Raw genomic sequence first — 16,803 nt, 5'->3', positions numbered from 1 at the left:
GACCACAGAGCACTCTTCTCTCATAATATCAGGAGTCCTTGATTTCATCAAGCTAGAGATTTCATCAAAGAGAGAGAAACAGAATCACTTAACAGACATCCATCAAATGTTATTGGATAAGTGTAATTTATCAGCCTGGGTTGATTTTAAAGCCAGGGAGTTTAAGGTAATCTATTATTAAGGAAATCTGTTAATTGGACAGTATTTCAGTTGCTTGGAGGGTCATTTAGATTAATGTGTTGTGCATTAACAAAATACTAATTACTTTATGGAAGTATTTATGCAAGCCTGTGCACTCATATTTATTCCTTACCAGACAACTGTCTGAGTTCTTTTTTCTGTGGTAAAAAACTTTATACACAGTAAGAAATCTCTGTTATGAACTTTCTGTGAGAGTTTTTTTATTTATTTATACAATTTAATAAAGAAAGAACATTGTCTTGCATGTTAGTAAAATGGGCATTTGGTCAACTTTCTTGATCTTCGAAAGAGAAGCAGAAATGTCAACTAGTTCTGAACTCCTTTGGGATCAAATAAGGACAGAGAACTTGTTGGAAGCATGGGCTGAAGCCCCTCTTTGATTGGCCTCCTTTCCTCCCTCCTCTCCTATTTTTTTTTTTTGGCAGTTCAAGTTTATTTTTTTTTCTATAATTATTAATTTTCATAAACATTTACAGAGACCTCCTCTCCTATTTTGATTCCTTCTTTAAATGTGAACTCTGTCCTCCTGGACTTGGCCTGCACATTAACTAGTCAAATTTAGTTATGTAGTGTTTGGAAGGCACTTCCAGATAAAAATGAGTAAGAGTTAGGCCAAAATGGAGAGAAGAGTCTTGAATAAGGAGGTGGGAGGCGAACCAGGAAGGCCAGAGGTATTGACTGACTTTCAAATTGAGGAGATGGTCTGCAGCATCAACAGAGGGGGAGGAGAAGGTAACCTAAGCAACTGGGATCCCTAGGATTCCTGAAGAAAACCTCCTGGACAAGAACTGTTATGCACCTTGCTGTCAGGCTCTACTTCCTCTTTCTTAGAAGGAAGCTCTGGTGGCTTAGTGGTAAGAAGTTGTACTGCCAACACAAAGGTAAGCAGTTCGAATCCAACAGCTGCTCTGTGGGAGGAAGATATAAGCAGTCTCCTCCTGTGCAGTTTACTGCTTCTGAAAACCCTCCCGAGGGTTAACTAGCAGACTCTAAGGACATAAGAACAAAAACTTTTCACTGGGAGCCCTGGTTCTGTGAACTAAAGGTCAGTAGTTGGAATGCCCACTCTGAGCTGATTGCCTTTCCTTTCATAGGTGGGCTGTTGGCCCAGTTGTATAGTAGTCATCCCTCCAGTCACTCAGCACTCACAGAGTTAATATCACTCCTGGTTTCCCAGCAAATTCCGAATCTGCACTACAGATTGAGAGTGTGTGTGGGGGGGGGGGGGGGGGTGGGTGTGCGAGTTGTCGAAGTGTTTTAGTACAACAGTCACTATCTACCTCCTGCCAAGAGGATGTTATAGTTGGCTAAGGGCCCTTGAAGCATTTTATTCACCTCTTACACCATTTCTACTTCCTCATTCCAGCAACTTAATGTATTTTTAGTCATTTGATATTAATTTTTTCCTGCTGGCAAACTTCTTTTCCTCATAACATGAGTGGGGTGGGGTCCCCCCTTTAACTTCATAGTTTTTGTGCTCACTTTTTTTTTGTGTGTGTGGTTAGCTCATCTCACTTTCTAGCAAAGGATGATTATTCTGGAATTGCTTTTTATTACATTGAGATTGCTATCACTCTGCAATATGGAGAACTCTTTTTTTAGTAAAAACCCCCCACTTCCACGTCCAGTTAATTACAGCTCACAGTAACCCTGTAGGACAGAGCAGAACTGACCCATAGGGTAGGTTAGCGACCACACGCCTTAATCACACCACCACCGGAGCTTTAGAAGATAGTTGTATGGTAGGAAATGACCACACATTTTCCGTAATACTTTTCACAGTCCTGCAAAAGTAAGTATGCTAGCTCCAGCTTAGAATGGAGAAAGTCAACACTCAGTTTGCGTAATTTGTACAGAACTCACTAACCAGTAAGTGCTAGAATCTTTATTCTAACCCAGAAATGTAATCTTCAAACCTGGTTCTCCTTGTTCTGTGTTCTGTTCCCTCTCATGAACCTAACGTGGTTTAAAATGAATGTAATAATAACCTTGTTCTATTGTGGTAGCAACCAAGTGAGTGCTGTATAGTAGTTTTAACAGTTATATGTACAGATTTCATTTAGGAGTTCTGATGGCATGATCTGCAGGGTGTTGGGCTATGCGTGCCTCTCTGACTTTAAATGCACCAGTGGCTCTGAGGGGCAAACATGGGCAGTCTCCTCCTGCTAAGATTTACATTCTCAGAAACTCAATAGAGGAGGGTCTCTCTGGGTTGGCAAGTGACTTGAGGCTGGTGAGTTAGTTACAGTGAGTAACTGGAGCCCCACTGGCATAGTGGTTAAAGCACTTGTCTATTAACAAAGACGTTGTCAGTCAGTCTTCAGGAGAAAGCTGTGACAGTCTGCTCTCTAAAGGTTTACAGTCTTAGAAAGTATGATGTAGTGGGGCAGTTCTGCTCTCTTTTCTGTTCTGGCTCACTGGGAGTCAGAACCAGCTCGTGGGCTAGGTGGTTTGGGTTTATATTTTTTTAAGTATACCAGGCATGCAGAAAAGTGTATACACTAAAATGAATCAGTTCAGACTGAATTATTCAAGTGAACAGACTTGTATAACCAGCACCTGTATCAGGAAATAGAATATCTCCCCAGAGATTGCCCTTTTTACCCTCTACTTACTCTTCACTCTCATAAGATGGAAGTTTGTATTCTGTCTTAACATTGGAGGCGATTCTGGCTGGTTTTGAATAGTAGATCCTGGGATCATCCAGTTTACTCTCTTTGTATCTGGCTTGGTTGCTCTTTTATTTATGAGATTCAGCACTGCTGATGCTATTGCTACATAATTTCCCGTTTTTACTATTGAATTGCATTTCATTGCAAACATACAGCAATTTGCTTATTTTTTTCCTAATGGCCACTTGAGTTGCTTTCCAGTTTTTGGCAATTAAGAGTAGTCTTACTATGAACATTTTTAAAACCTTTGTACATTTTAAGAAAATATTCTCTCTTTACCCCGTCCTCACTTTGATAAAATCTTTTCCAAGATATTTTCTCTTTGGAATTATGAAACTGTGCTGTTAAAAGCTTGTGAAATATTTTTTGAGAGAAAGATGAAATCATAGTGGTAAAGTCAGACTCCATTCCTCCGCCTCTAATTCCAGACTTAAGAACATCCCTTGGGAATCGGGCTCAAAGTCAAGTATTGGTCCTGCCAGTTAATAGCTGTATATTCTGTGGCAATAATAGCAATGTTATTGTTACCAATTTATTGTTTGTTATTCATGACAACACTAATAAAAGGAGACATCTCTTGTTCAAGGCACTATTTTTATGCATTTCTTATTTACCCTCCATAGCAACACTGTTAAGTAATTTGTCATTCCTTTTTAAACTGATGAGGAAACTCGCCTCAGGTTTCCTTTACAGTAAAAGGAAAAACTGTATTTTGCACTGAGTTGGGCTGATCCTAGATTCTTTGTTCTTAAAACTGTGATGCCTCAGTTAGGGACTGTGAGGAATAGACATGTGATGTGATGTGATGGTTAAATGATGGTCAGAAGCTGAGATGCAATATATAGGACAAATAAACTCCCTTTAAAAAACCCCAAAGTAACTCAGACCAAAAAAAAAAAAATCAAAACAGAATAGCTGTCCAGTTGGAACGGCCTGACCTTTTTGCTCAGAATAGAATTATGCTCCTTGGGATTTTCAGCAACTGATTTTCCAGAAGTAAATCACCAATCCTTTTCCCAAGGTTCACTGTGTGGGCTTGAACCACCAACCTTTCAACTAGCAGCTAAATACCATCCAGACACCTGATTATGCACTTGACTGCTAATCAGTGGAAAGATTGGAGGTTTGAGTTCACCCGAAAGTACCTTGGAAGAAAGGCCTGGTGATCTGCTTCTGACAGATCACCCTTGAAAGACCTGTGGTGCTCAGTTCTCTGTTGACACGCATTAACTAAATATACAGTGACTAAAACCATTTCTTTTTTCGGATGGTATGTTGTTTGTTGGTGGTATGTGCTTTGAAGTCACTTGCAACTCATAGAAACCCTATGTACAACAGCTCTGAACCCTGCTCTATCCTGAGCCAATTTCACTGTCTCTGACACACCTACCCCCATTATCCCAGTCACTGGGTCAATCCATCTCATCCAGATGCTTGTGCTGCCCTTCCACCCTCCCAAGCATGATGTCCCTTTCCAAGGACTGGTCACTTCTGGCCCTGTGCTCAAAGTATATGAGATGAAACTTCAAAGTCCTTGCCTTCATGGAGCAGCCTGGTTTCACCCTCTCCAAGACAAACCTGTTTGTTCTCTTAGCAGTCTGTGGTATGATCAATATGCTTCTCCAACATCACAGCTCAAAGGCATCGATGATTTTTCTATCATCCTCAGTCATTGTTCAGTTCTCTGATGCATAGCAAGTAATTTTGAAGAACATGACACACCTTAGTCTCTAGACTGACATCATTGCTTTTCAGTACTCTGGAGAAATCCCTGAGCGCAAATTTTCCCAATGTAATTCACCTTTTCATTTCCTGGGTGTTGGTACAAAGAGTGCTGATCATAGAACCAAGCAAGCTGAAATTTGTTAACAGTCTCAACTCTTCTTCTCCATCTATCATGATGCTGCCCAGTGGTGAGAATCTTTGTTTTCTTGATGCTGAGCTTCAATTCTTATTGAAGACTATAGTCCTTGATCTTCTGCAGCCAACACATCAGGTCCTTCTCAGTTTCATTAAGCAAGGTTGTGTCATCTGCATTAAGCAAGTTCTTGAGTCTTCTTCCAATCCTTATGCGACAGTTCTCCTCATAAAGTACAGCCTCTCAAATGATCTATTTTGTCATGTAGATTGAAAAAGGTAAGGAGTTAGGATGCAACCCTGGTGTACAACTTTCCTGAACTTGAACCATGCAGTGTTTCCCGCTTTTTATGACTACTGCTTCCTGGTGTTCTGGGATTCCCATTCTTCTCAAGGTTAGCCACAGTTGTTTGTGATGCACACAGTCAAATGCCTTTGCATAGTCAATGATACACAGATTTTCCTCTGGTACTCTGCTTTCAGCTAAGATCCTTTTTACATTGGTTATAATGTCACTAGTGCCACGGCCTTTTCTAAACCCAGCTTGCACATCTGGCAGTTCTCTGCTGGTAGACTGTTCGAGTCATTTTTGGATAATCTTTAGCAGGATCTTGCTTGCATGTGATATTAATGATATTGTTAAATACTGTCCACACTCTGTTGGATCACCTTTTTTGGGAATGATAGTAAATATAGATCTCTTCTTGGCACAACCTGGTAAATGGGTCCAGGGCCCCATCTATATGTTGAAATATGTCAGTTGGTATGCCATCAATTCCTGGGGCCTTGTTTTTTGCCAATTCCTTCAGAGTAGCTTGAACTTTCTCCTTCATCACCATTGCCACTTGATCACATGGTATTTCATGAAATTCTGTGTCAGCCAATTCTTTTTGGTATGGTGACTCTGTGTACTCCCATCTTCTTTTGATGCTTTCCTGAGTCATTCAAAATTTTGCCCTCTGCATTCTTAAGTATTGCAGACAAAGGCTTTAATTTTTCTTCAGGTCCTTAAGAAATGAGGAAAACTGGGGTTGCATTCATAGTTAAAAAGACCATTCTGGATCCATTTTGAAATACAGTGAGTGACAGGATAATGTCCATAAGCATACAAGGAAGACATCTTAATAACAATATCATTCAGATTATACACCAACAACTAGAGTCAAAGAAGAGGAAATAGATGACTTCTACCAATTGTTGTAATTGAAAATTGAACATACCACCAAGATATTTTAGAAATAATAAGCAACTGGAATGCAAAAGTTGGGAAGAGGGAAGAAGGATTGGTAGTCAGAAACATGGACTTGGTGACAGAAATGAGACTGTAGACAGAATGATAGAATTCTGTGAAACCAATGATTTATTCATTGCTTTTATAAGAAACACAAATGGCAACTGTATTTATGGACCTCACCTGATGGTCTACACAGGAATCAGATTGATTACATCTGTGAGAAAAATCATTGGAGAACGTCAGTATTAACTGTGAAAACAAGGCCAGATGCTGATTGTGGAACAGATCATCAACCACTCATATGTAAGTTCAAACTGAAGCTCAATCAAATCCAAAAGAACTAAAATTTGACCTTGAGTCCATCCCTCCTGAGGTTGAGGCCTTGAACACTTAATGAGTGAAGACTAGATGAGCTGTGGGAGGATATCAAAAATATCATACATAAGAATGCAAAAGGTTATTAGACAAAGGAGGAAGAATAGATCAAGATGTTAGAAGAAACTGAATGTTGCACCACATTGGTTCTTGAGCCAAAGCAAACATAAGAAATCAAGAAGTTAAGGAACTGAACTGAAGATTTCAAAGGACAGTGCAGAAAGACAAAGCAGTGTATTATAATGAAATGTGCAAAGAGCTGGAGTTGAAGGGTATAGAAATGACAAAAATGCCCTTGGTATGTTGTCCGAATACCATCCTGAAGGTCGAGGGAGGCATCACTGCTGTTGTTCTGTTGTCATGAAAATGTCATTCTTCTCACACCTGATTCCTGTGGAGCTGTTGCCACCTCCTGACTGGTCACCTCTCATTTAGATCATCAGGCTGTCTTTAATTGCAATATATATTCTGTGCTCCAGTTTTATTCTCCCTTTGATAGTAATCTCTCCCCTCCTCCATCCACATTTTCTAAATATATAGGCCTTCTTGGAAAAGCACATATTTTAGGGGCGATAGTACTGATGAGAAAATAAGTTTGATATTTTCCCAAGAACATAACTGTTTGACATTTTTCCAGCGGCTTATTAGCAGGATTTATTGAGAGTTTCCTTATTTTTAGATGCATGTCTTGGGAGACCCGTCTACAGCGGTAGTGGAGCTGGGTAAGGAATGAAAAAAGATGGCTTGGGTTGGGCGTTGCTTGTAGCAGGTTTGTACCCACAGAGGTCTCTGATTGCTTGTTTGATGCCTTCAATTACCTGATCCAAGATGGAATTTTTTATATTTGGCCCAGGGCTGAGACAGGAGCCTGTCAGGTGAAAGCATTTGTTGTTTGGAAAATTCCAGTCTCTTAGGATTTTTTCAAGTCTCTTCCTGACTGAGGACTGTCACCTTGGGTAGATTGAGGTGCATCTAAAGAGTGTCTTTCTCTTTTCAGGCTTCGACCTAGAGTTTGGCAGGCTGTTATCTCCTGTACTTGGCTTGAATATCATGGGATAATGTCAGAGGGCTGTCAGAATCTGCTAGGCAGAGCCTGGGAAGTAAATTCTTTTAAGGAATGCCTTGATATTATTTTCAAACTTTCCAGAAGTTTCTGTAGTAACTCAGAAACTCTGGTGACCTAGAAGGTGAGGAGTTGCATTACCGGCCCAAAGGCAGCCTGTTTGAATCCACTAGCTACTTCTTGGGAGAAAGATGGGTAATCTACTTCTTTGTAATTTATGTTGTTGTTGTGTGGAGTTGGAACTGACCCATAACTGACCCTCCAGCAGATTTTCAGAGGTAGTGGTTGTTACTGTTGAGTGCCGTCTAGTCAGAACTGCCCATAGCTGGCCCTTGGGTGGGTTTAATCGTGGGAGGAGATTGCCCATCTTTCTCCCAAGGAGCATCTGGTGGCCTCCAGCGGCGTGTCTTCAGGATTGCAGCGCAGCTTCTTGGCACTAGGCCACCAGAGCTGCTAGAGGCAGTAAAAGTTAAATTTTAAATATGTAGATGAGCAGGAAAAGTAATTAAATCTCTAAATTCTGGCTTTTAAATCCTCAGGATTAGATTTTAAATTTTATTTATTTATTGTTTTATTCAGTAGGATGCAGATGAACTACTGCTAGCTAGCTTAGATACTTCCTTTGCACCAAGACAATGTGATGAGGAAACTCTGCTTCAATAAATGTTTGTTTTATTAGCCCAGTTGTGAAAATTCTCAGTGGTATGGTAACTTCTCTGGGAAGCAGTTAACATAAAATATCTGAGGTAAACATAGAACTGGGCCTAGAATGAACCTCTTACAGGGTTATAAGAATAACAAGGATCAAACTCCATCTATGAGGGTGGGATTTCCTTATCTTCTGAGATAGTGGAATTTAGTAACCGTTTCCATTTGTTGATAAATAAGACATAAAGGCAGAATTCTCATCATGTGGTAGTTTTCAGTGCACACTGTCTAAAATGTAATTTAATGTTGCAATTCAACTTCGTGGTAATGGGCACCCATGGTGGACAGCGTTGGCTGGAGCTTCCCGACTAAATCAAGCCTGGAAGCAGGAGCGGCATCCACTTCCAAAATGGCTTGCCTCCGGAAACTCTATGTACGAACAGTGCTCAGGCTGTTCGTTCATAGGGTCGCTATGAGTCGTCTATGACTCGACGGCATTAAACAACAACAACAACATTCAACACCTTAAGAATTTCCAGGAGCCTGCTCCACCCCAGAACTGTGTGAAATTAAGCCTTGTGGTCAGACCTTCCAGTTTTTTTTGCTGCACTCCACCTCCAGCCTCTGACTGAAGTCCATGCCAGGCCTTCCAGACGGCTCTTATGTTTGTAGAGTGAATGGGTTTTAGATTTGTTGAAAGGCACTAGAAAAGGGAGGTTTGTAGGTCATTTAGATGAAACCTGACATTTTTTAGGAAACAGACCTAGAGAGGTAGTTACGTATATAAGACCTTTAAATAAAATGTGTTCTGATACTAGTCACATATGTGGCCATTTGTGGTTGTTCATAGTGACCTTATGAACATCGGGTCTGAACTGTACTCTGTCCTGTGGTATCTTACTTACCTCTCCCACATGAACCCATTGTTGCAGTCACTGTGTCTGTCTGTTCTTTGAGGGTCTCCTCCTTTGCTGATCCTTCACTTTTTAGAGCCTGATACCTTTCTCCGAGGACTGGCCCCCATCCTAACAGCATGCCCAAAGTATGTGAGATACGTTTTACCATCCTTCTGTTTAGGGAACTAGTGGGCAAGGAATTGTTTTTGTTGTGACCCTTCAACTTGGAACTGACCAATAGCTGACTCTCCAGCAGGTTTTCAGAGGCAATAAATAAATCCTTTTATCATAAGAGGAGATTGTCCATCTTTCTCCCACAGAGCAGGTGGTGGGTTTGAATTGTGTACTTTTGAGATGCCAATACAACTCCTTACCACTAGGCTACCAAAATTCCCAAAGGCAGGTGATTCAAATGCACCAGCATCTCCACAAGAGAAAGATGGGCAGTCTTCTCCCATGCAATTTACAGCCTCTGAAAACTCACTAGAGGGTCAGCTATGGCTGCTTCTGACTCAATGGTACAATGCTACAATTTGTATGTACTGAGATCTCAATTACTCATAAACATGCCACGGATAATACAGACAATTTACATAAATACTTCAGTCAGTTCATAGGACATTACAGTCATTTTTACAGAAGGGAAAACTGAGAGTCAGGGAAATGAAGGTTTGCTTAAGATCTCCTCAGACCAGCTCTTTTTCTTTTACAATTGAGATGATACTAGTTTTCTTTTATCAACTTGATACTTCTTTTTTAAAAAACAAAACAAGTAGGAATCACTTACAAGACTGACTGTATATATTTTTTTTCTTTCAGCCTCTCCCTTCTTTTCCTTATTGTATACCGTCAAAGAGCAAAGATTGCAGTCTGGAGACTAAGGTGCGCCTGTTGTAGGCCATAGTCTTCGCAGTTGCTTGCTATGTATCAGAGAGCTGGACAGTGATTAGGGATGATAAAAAGAGAATTGATGCCTTGAGCTGTGGTGCTGGAGAAGACAAACAGGTTCGTCCTAGAGAGGGTGAAGCCAGCCTTCTCCTTGGAGACAAGGATTCTGAGGCTTTGTCTGACGTACTTTGAGCATGTTGTGAGGAGGGTCCTGATCTTGGAGAGGGACATCATGCTTGGAAGGGTGAAGGGACAGAGAAGGAGAGGGAGACTGTTGATGAGATGGATTGATACAGTGACTGCTGAGGTAATGAGGGGAGGTGTGTGGGCACAGGACAGAACAGGTTTCAGGGCTGTTGTACATAGGGTTGCTATAAATTGTAAGCAACTTGACAGCACATAACAACAACATACTGTCGAATCAGATCTGACGGCACAAGAGGAGATTTCCTCTCCATCTCCAGCAGAGCATCTGGTAGATGTCTGTTTCTAGCAGTGATATTGCATCTGGTATTACTTTCCACTTAGAGTACTTTTGTGTCCAATCCACCTCAGCTGGACTGCTGTCAGTACATAGTGAAGCAGTTTACCTAGTAGTGGTAGGAAGTTGCATTGCCAGCCTAAAGGCAAGTGGTTTAAACCCACAATCTTCTCTGAGAGAGAAAGATGTCAGTCTCCTCCTGTGTGATTTACCTCCTCTGAAAACCCACCCTTAGAGGGTCAACTGTGAGTCAGTTCCAATTCTGCCAGTGAGTTTGCATTTTGAACCTGTCCCTTGTTGCTGTGGACTACAGATAGCTCAGCAGCTCCCTCTACTGGTAGGTAACTTACTCAGAACTGTCTTAAGTAGTACTACTTAAACACATTTAAGTGTAATATTGATTGAACCAGTCAAGTAAGCCTGGCGAATAAGAATTTAAGTCAGATGTGATCTTTGCAATCAAAAGATAATAAGACTTATATAATTATTGCAATAATAAAAGTTGGGAATTGGTGAGGGAAAATACCAAGAGTTGTTCAGAGTTGATTATTCACTGAAGCATTAACAGAATATTTGAAATTTATCAGGATCTAAAAGAATGAAAGAGATTTGGCTGTGGGTATCTGAGGAGGTTTCCTTTTTTAAACCTCATATACAATCTCTCAGAAATCCAAGCCTTACCTTTAAAGCATAGCCTGAATGAACCCCTCCTCTCACTTGCTTTGCTGCCATTCAGGTCTAAACCCTCACCTGGATTACCCACTCTGGTGACCCCTTCTTTGACTTCTCTTTGGTTGCCTGCCTTCAGTGTGTTCTAAAAGCAGCAGCTAGAGAAATAAAAGCATGAGGTAGATCTTGTCACTTCTTTGCACAAAACTCCACAACCCTGTGCCCCCTACGTGTAGAGACAGAGGCCATACATGATCCTTGAGGTTCCCACATCATCTGTTCCTACACCCTCAGTTAGCACCCTCTGTCCTCTTCCTGCCCTGCCCTGCCCTTTTAGCACATAGGCACACCCTTGGCCACAGCTTTCGAGGAGCGGTCCCTTTTTTCCAGGGCTCTCCATGGGACGCACCCTCACTTCCTTCGGCCTTCAAGGGGAGCCCTTCTGCTCTCTTTAGAATTACTTGTAATTGCTTTGCCATCCCTTCTCCCTAGACCTCTTCACCTCTCTTTATGTTTTCTCTTTGCTTAACACTACTCACTTCCTAGTCCTGGTGGTGGTGTTAGGTGTCAGGATATGCCTTTGAGTCAGAACTGACTCATAGCTGAATCTCTGGGTTTTCAGAGACTGTAAATCCCACTGGAGCAGCTGTTGGACTTGAACTGTGTGCCTTTATCAAATATTGGCTGCTAATCATAAATTTGGGTTCTCTGCTGGAAAGAGACTAGGCAGTCTGCTGTAGTGATGCTTTCCTGCCTTAGAAACTCTGTGGGGGCAGCTCTACCCTGTGCTGCAGGGATATTATGAGCCAGAATTGACTTGACATCACTGAGGTTCTTGTTTTCTTTTGTTGTAAAGTATACCATAACATTTGCTTTTTAATTAGTTTTCCTTCACCACTAGATTTTAAGCCCATAGGTGTAGGTGGTCCTTGCTTCCTGTTTTAAGAATGCATATTTGCTTGTACTTAAATACACAAAGAGAAAGGATTAGGAAGAATTACACTGTGATGATAGCACCAGATATTTTTAAATGCTAGGATTCCAAATTATTTATTTTCTTCATATTTTTCTGTATTACTCAAAATTCTGTGGTGAACATACTTTGTAATTGGTGTTAGGGGAGATGTGATATAACATGCCACTTCGAGCATATCAAACAGAGAGGAATGTTTTGTGTACAATTTAGATTTGCAACAGACCTTTCCAAGGAACTAAAGACATGTACTTTCCTAAGAAAAGCAGGGAGTCACAAATACTTCTTACAAGGAAAGGAGGAGGGGTGGGAGGATGGCGGCCATGGGGAGCTTGTGACATAAGGGAGTGTGCACAGGTAGTGGGACAGCTGCAGGCGGAGCATTCACAGAGTACCTCTGTACCCTCCCCTGCTATCGTGTTGATCTTAAGGGGCAGTGGACTGTTGTCATTTGGCGTCATGGTGATTATCCTTGGCTCAGGGCAGAGAAACCAATCCTTTTATGGAAGTATTTGGGCCTTCTTGTCTACTGATTAACTAGAGTGAAATGACTCTTTGCTTTTAAGGACTGCTACACCTGCACAGAGGTGTCCATGAGGCAGTTAACATTTCAGCAGAGGAGCACATTTTTTTACGTGGGACAGTGTGTTAAAGCCGGGGTGGTATCGCTGACTCAGGCTGTACATGATTTGTAATTTTCAATGTGGTGAAGGCTGCAGGAGTTCTTGTTTAATAGATCAATGCAGGTACCATTTAAGCAACATTTGGCATAGTTTGTTGTATATTAACCATTTAGTAGTCATTTGGAGCTTTAATCATGTAGCTATTCCTAACATGCATACATGAATGACATGTGCAGTGCTAGTATTTTTGTTAATTTATTCTTTGGCTTTTTACTCTTTTCTTTTTCACATTATTTTAAAAAGTATTTGCACAAATATGAGCCATCACAGTTTGGTCAGCTACATGTTGGTTTTCAGTTCAGAAGCCATGCCATTGCAGTTTCAGTGGTATATTTATAAACTGGGTGAAGCACAGGCAAGTCACTTCATTATTACGTCTCTGTTTTTATCATCTTTGCAGTGTAGATTCAGCGAGGGTGTTCTGGGTGCTAGGGATGGGATTGCAGCTTTTGACGGGTAGTCAGGAGGTCAGGCTTTTCTGAGAAGGGGGCCTATCAGGGAAGAATGGGAAGGGATCCAAGAGGGTGCAGGCCATAAGGCTCTCCTGTAGAGGGAGAAGACAGGAGTAAGCCACCAGAGACTTCATAAAAGGGAGCTACAGAGACCTACTTGTCTTCAGTGTATGGTCGGATTCTTGTACATTTATAGCAAGTATTGATTTGCTGAGGCAGGAGGAAGGAATAAAGAACTTGGATCTAGTGCAAAGAACTTGGATCTAGTGCTGGAGCGCTAAGTGTGATTACAGTGGTATTTAGAATATATGACCTGAAACTCCAAGGTGTGATTGCTTATGACTCATGTGCCAGCGCTGGTCTGTTTATATGACGTCCTTGTTTTAGTCACAGAAGAGTGCTTTCCGGCCACTTTCCGAAAGCCTCAGCCAGCTAGTCGGTGCAGTCCAGCTGTGCACCCCGGAGCTGGCATCTTTTGGAGTGTGGCGCACCGTGCGTGTTCATCCTGAGCCTCAGCATCTGTAAGAGAAGCCTCAGAGGAAAAGACAACAATGCCTCTTTCTGATCTTTCTGTTGCAGACAGCTCATTTGAAGACACTGAGCTTAAGGACCCGTATCTCATTCCGAGAAACATCATGGCCGAGCCGGACTATATAAACGATGACAATCCTGAGTTAATTAGGCCCCAGAAACTAATCAATCCTGTCAAAACATCCCGGAACCATCAAGACCTTCACAGAGAACTTCTGATGAATCAAAAAAGGTAAAGGGATTTCTTGGGCAAGGCTTATTAAACTTGAGTAAAGTCTTTAGGAGACTTAGGGAAAAGCTCCATTTCTGAAATAAGATTTAATTTTGATTATGTTTACAGTGACTTCAAAGACTTTCCCCCCCTCCTTTCAATATTTAATTATTGTTGTTGTGGATGACACTAAGTCAGTTTTGGCTCAGTGACTTCATGCAGCAAGAATAGAACTATCCCATCGGGTTTCCTAGGCTGTAATATTCCGCCCCCCCCCCCCCCCCCCCTTTTAAAAAGAAAAGTTGGTGTATATTGTTTTGCTTACAAAGTTCATATACATTGTGTTTCACACTATCCTTCATTTGCATTGTTTCATACAATCCCCATTCATTATGTTTTATAAAATTAATTACCATAGAACTCTGCCCACCATAACCATCTCTTTCCAGATCCCCACTGATTGATTCTCATTTCCTTTACTGCTCCCATCTCCACTCACCAAATTGTACAACGCTTTGATTACCCCCTGCCCTTCCTCACCCCTCTTCTCCCACCCTTTCCCACTTGGATCCTTATATATGTTTAACAAGTTATCTTTCTATTTCTACAATAATCGTCTTATGCAGTATTTGTGCTTATGAGACTGAGTTAGTTCATTCAGCATAGTTCTCTCCAGTCCCTCCCAAGTTATGTAGTAATTTTTAAAATTGTTGCACCTGAGTAGAATACTGTGTAGTGTTCCATCGTGTGAACGTACCACAGTTTCTCAAGCCATTTGATTGTGGTTGTACATTTGGACTGTTTGCATGTTCTTGCAATGATGAATAGCACTGCTGTGAACATTGGTGTACAAATCTCTGTGTATCAGTTCTGATTTTCTCGGGGTATATTTCTAGCAGTGGAATAGCTAGGTCTTATGGAATTTCTATCTTCACTGTTTCAAGGAATTGTCAAACTGCCTTCCAGAATGGTTGTACCATTTTATCATCCCACCAGCAGTGTATGAGTGTTTTATCTCCCCACATCTTCTCCAACCTTTACTGCTCACTGTCCTGTTAAACTTTGCTACTGCTGCTGGGGTGAAATGGTATCTCATTGTGGTATTGATTTGCATCTCTCTTATCCTAGGCTGTAATCTTTATGGGAACAGTTTACTGAGTTTGTCTCCCACAAAGTCGCTGGCTGGATTTGTGAACTGTTGGGTTAACAAGGAGTGTCATCCACTTCCTAAATAACATACCTCTGGAAACTCTGTGAACTTTGATAAATGTCAATAGTTGTAGAGGGGCTTGTAAAGGGGCTTCAAGCCTTTTGTTCCTAGGGTCACTATGAGTCGTGCTCAATTCGAAGGCAATCAACAATAACAACAGGTTAGCAACTGAGCACTTAGCCATGGTGCCACAAGGGCTCCTTTTATACTTTGTTAGGTGCTGTCAGCCGAATACCATACATAGCAACCCTATTAACAGCAGATCTGAATCCTGTCCTATCCCGTCCTATGCTCACGATCTCTGACAAACTTAAGCCCTTTTTTGTAGTCACTGTGTCAATCCGTGTGGTTGAGGGTCTTCCTCTTGTTTGCTATCCCTCCATCTTCCTAAGCATGGTGTTCTTATCCAGTGAATAGCCTCTCCTAGCAACATGGCCAAAGTGTGTGAGATGAAGCTTTATCATCTTTGCCTCCAAAGAGCTTTCTGGCTGCACCTTCTTCAAGACAATCTGTTTATTCTTTTGGCAGTCCAAGGGATATCCCATACTCTGCTTCTTACCACTAGGCCACCAGAACTCCCTTCCTCTGTACTTCCTATTTTGTAATATCCTTGATCCAGATTCCCCTTCTATAGAGTAAAGCTCCCAGCAGGTCCCAGTCCTGCAGACATTAGTAATTCTTTCAACCTGTCCCCTCTTCTGAGATGTGTGTATATTTTAAAATTTGCTAAGAATTGAAAGGGCTAAGGTAGAAGAGGAACTGTTCCTAAGACTGTGAAATTCCCGACTATCTCCTTTACTTTTGGGAATATGTTGGTATCAGGTGACAATACTGACAGTGAATGGAGAGAAGTCTCATGGGTTTTTTTTTAAATTTTTAAGTAGCATTTTTAAAAGACTATTATCATTATTTCTGTTCTTCTTATTTTTTTAAATTTTCTACTAGTTTATTTACAAAATTTGAATACATTGTTTTCAAGAAAAAATTCTTTTAATTTCTCTCATCCCCCTACCCAACAAATTGTACAACTCCATGATTAATTTTTTTGACAAAGAACAGAACAACCTTTTTTCTTCTTTGTTTTTTTCTACTAGTTTATTTACAAAATTCAAATACAAATTTGAACACATTCTTTCAATTTTCTTCACCCTCCCACCCATCAAATTGTACAACCCAATGATTAATCCCCCCTTCCCTCTGCATATCCACATCCCTCTGCTTTTAGCCTCTCCCACTGCTCCTGGATCCTTATTCTCATTCTACAATAATGGTTTTATACAGTATTTATCATTATGTGACTGAGTTAGTTTACTCAGCATAATGTTCTCCAGTCCCTCCCATGTTAGGTAATAATTTACAAAGTTATTGCTCCTGTGTGCTGCATAATATTCCATTGTTTCCTAATCCATTCATTTGTGCTTGGACATTTGGGCTGTTTCCCTGTTGTTGTGATGGTGAATAATGCTGCTATGAATATTGGTGTAAAAACCTCAGTTTGTCTCAGTTCTCATTCTCAGGGTATATTCTAAATAGTGGAATAGCTAGCTGGGTCATATGTTCAGCTTTTTGAGGAAGCACCAAATTGCCTTCCTGAATAGTTGCATCAATTTTCAATCCCACCAACAATGTATAAGAGTTCCTTTCTCGCCACATCCTCTCCAACATCTATTACTTGCTGCCTGTTAAACTTTGTCACTCTTACTGGAGTGAGATGGTACCTCATTGTGGTTTTGATTTGCATGGAGCGTTTCTTCATGTG

General features: G+C 41.0%; 1 protein-coding gene across 1 annotated transcript in view; it reads left to right on the top strand.

The window, feature by feature from the left end:
* LOC102845342 (involucrin-like) overlaps window positions 1-16,803 on the top strand; it is a 382,191-nt gene that overhangs the window by 353,483 nt on the left and 11,905 nt on the right. The window contains exon 3 of the mRNA XM_006894279.1: window positions 13,672-13,855. Within this exon, the coding sequence (XP_006894341.1) occupies window positions 13,672-13,855 (184 nt within the window). The remainder of the gene's footprint in view (window positions 1-13,671; window positions 13,856-16,803) is intronic.

The sequence above is a fragment of the Elephantulus edwardii genome, unplaced genomic scaffold (genome assembly GCF_000299155.1).
Source record: "Elephantulus edwardii isolate Elephantulus edwardi_28Jun2011 unplaced genomic scaffold, EleEdw1.0 scaffold00139, whole genome shotgun sequence".
Lineage (NCBI taxonomy): Eukaryota > Metazoa > Chordata > Mammalia > Macroscelidea > Macroscelididae > Elephantulus > Elephantulus edwardii.
The sequence above is the reverse complement of the archived record's forward strand: the minus strand, read 5'-3'. Positions and strand labels throughout refer to the sequence as shown.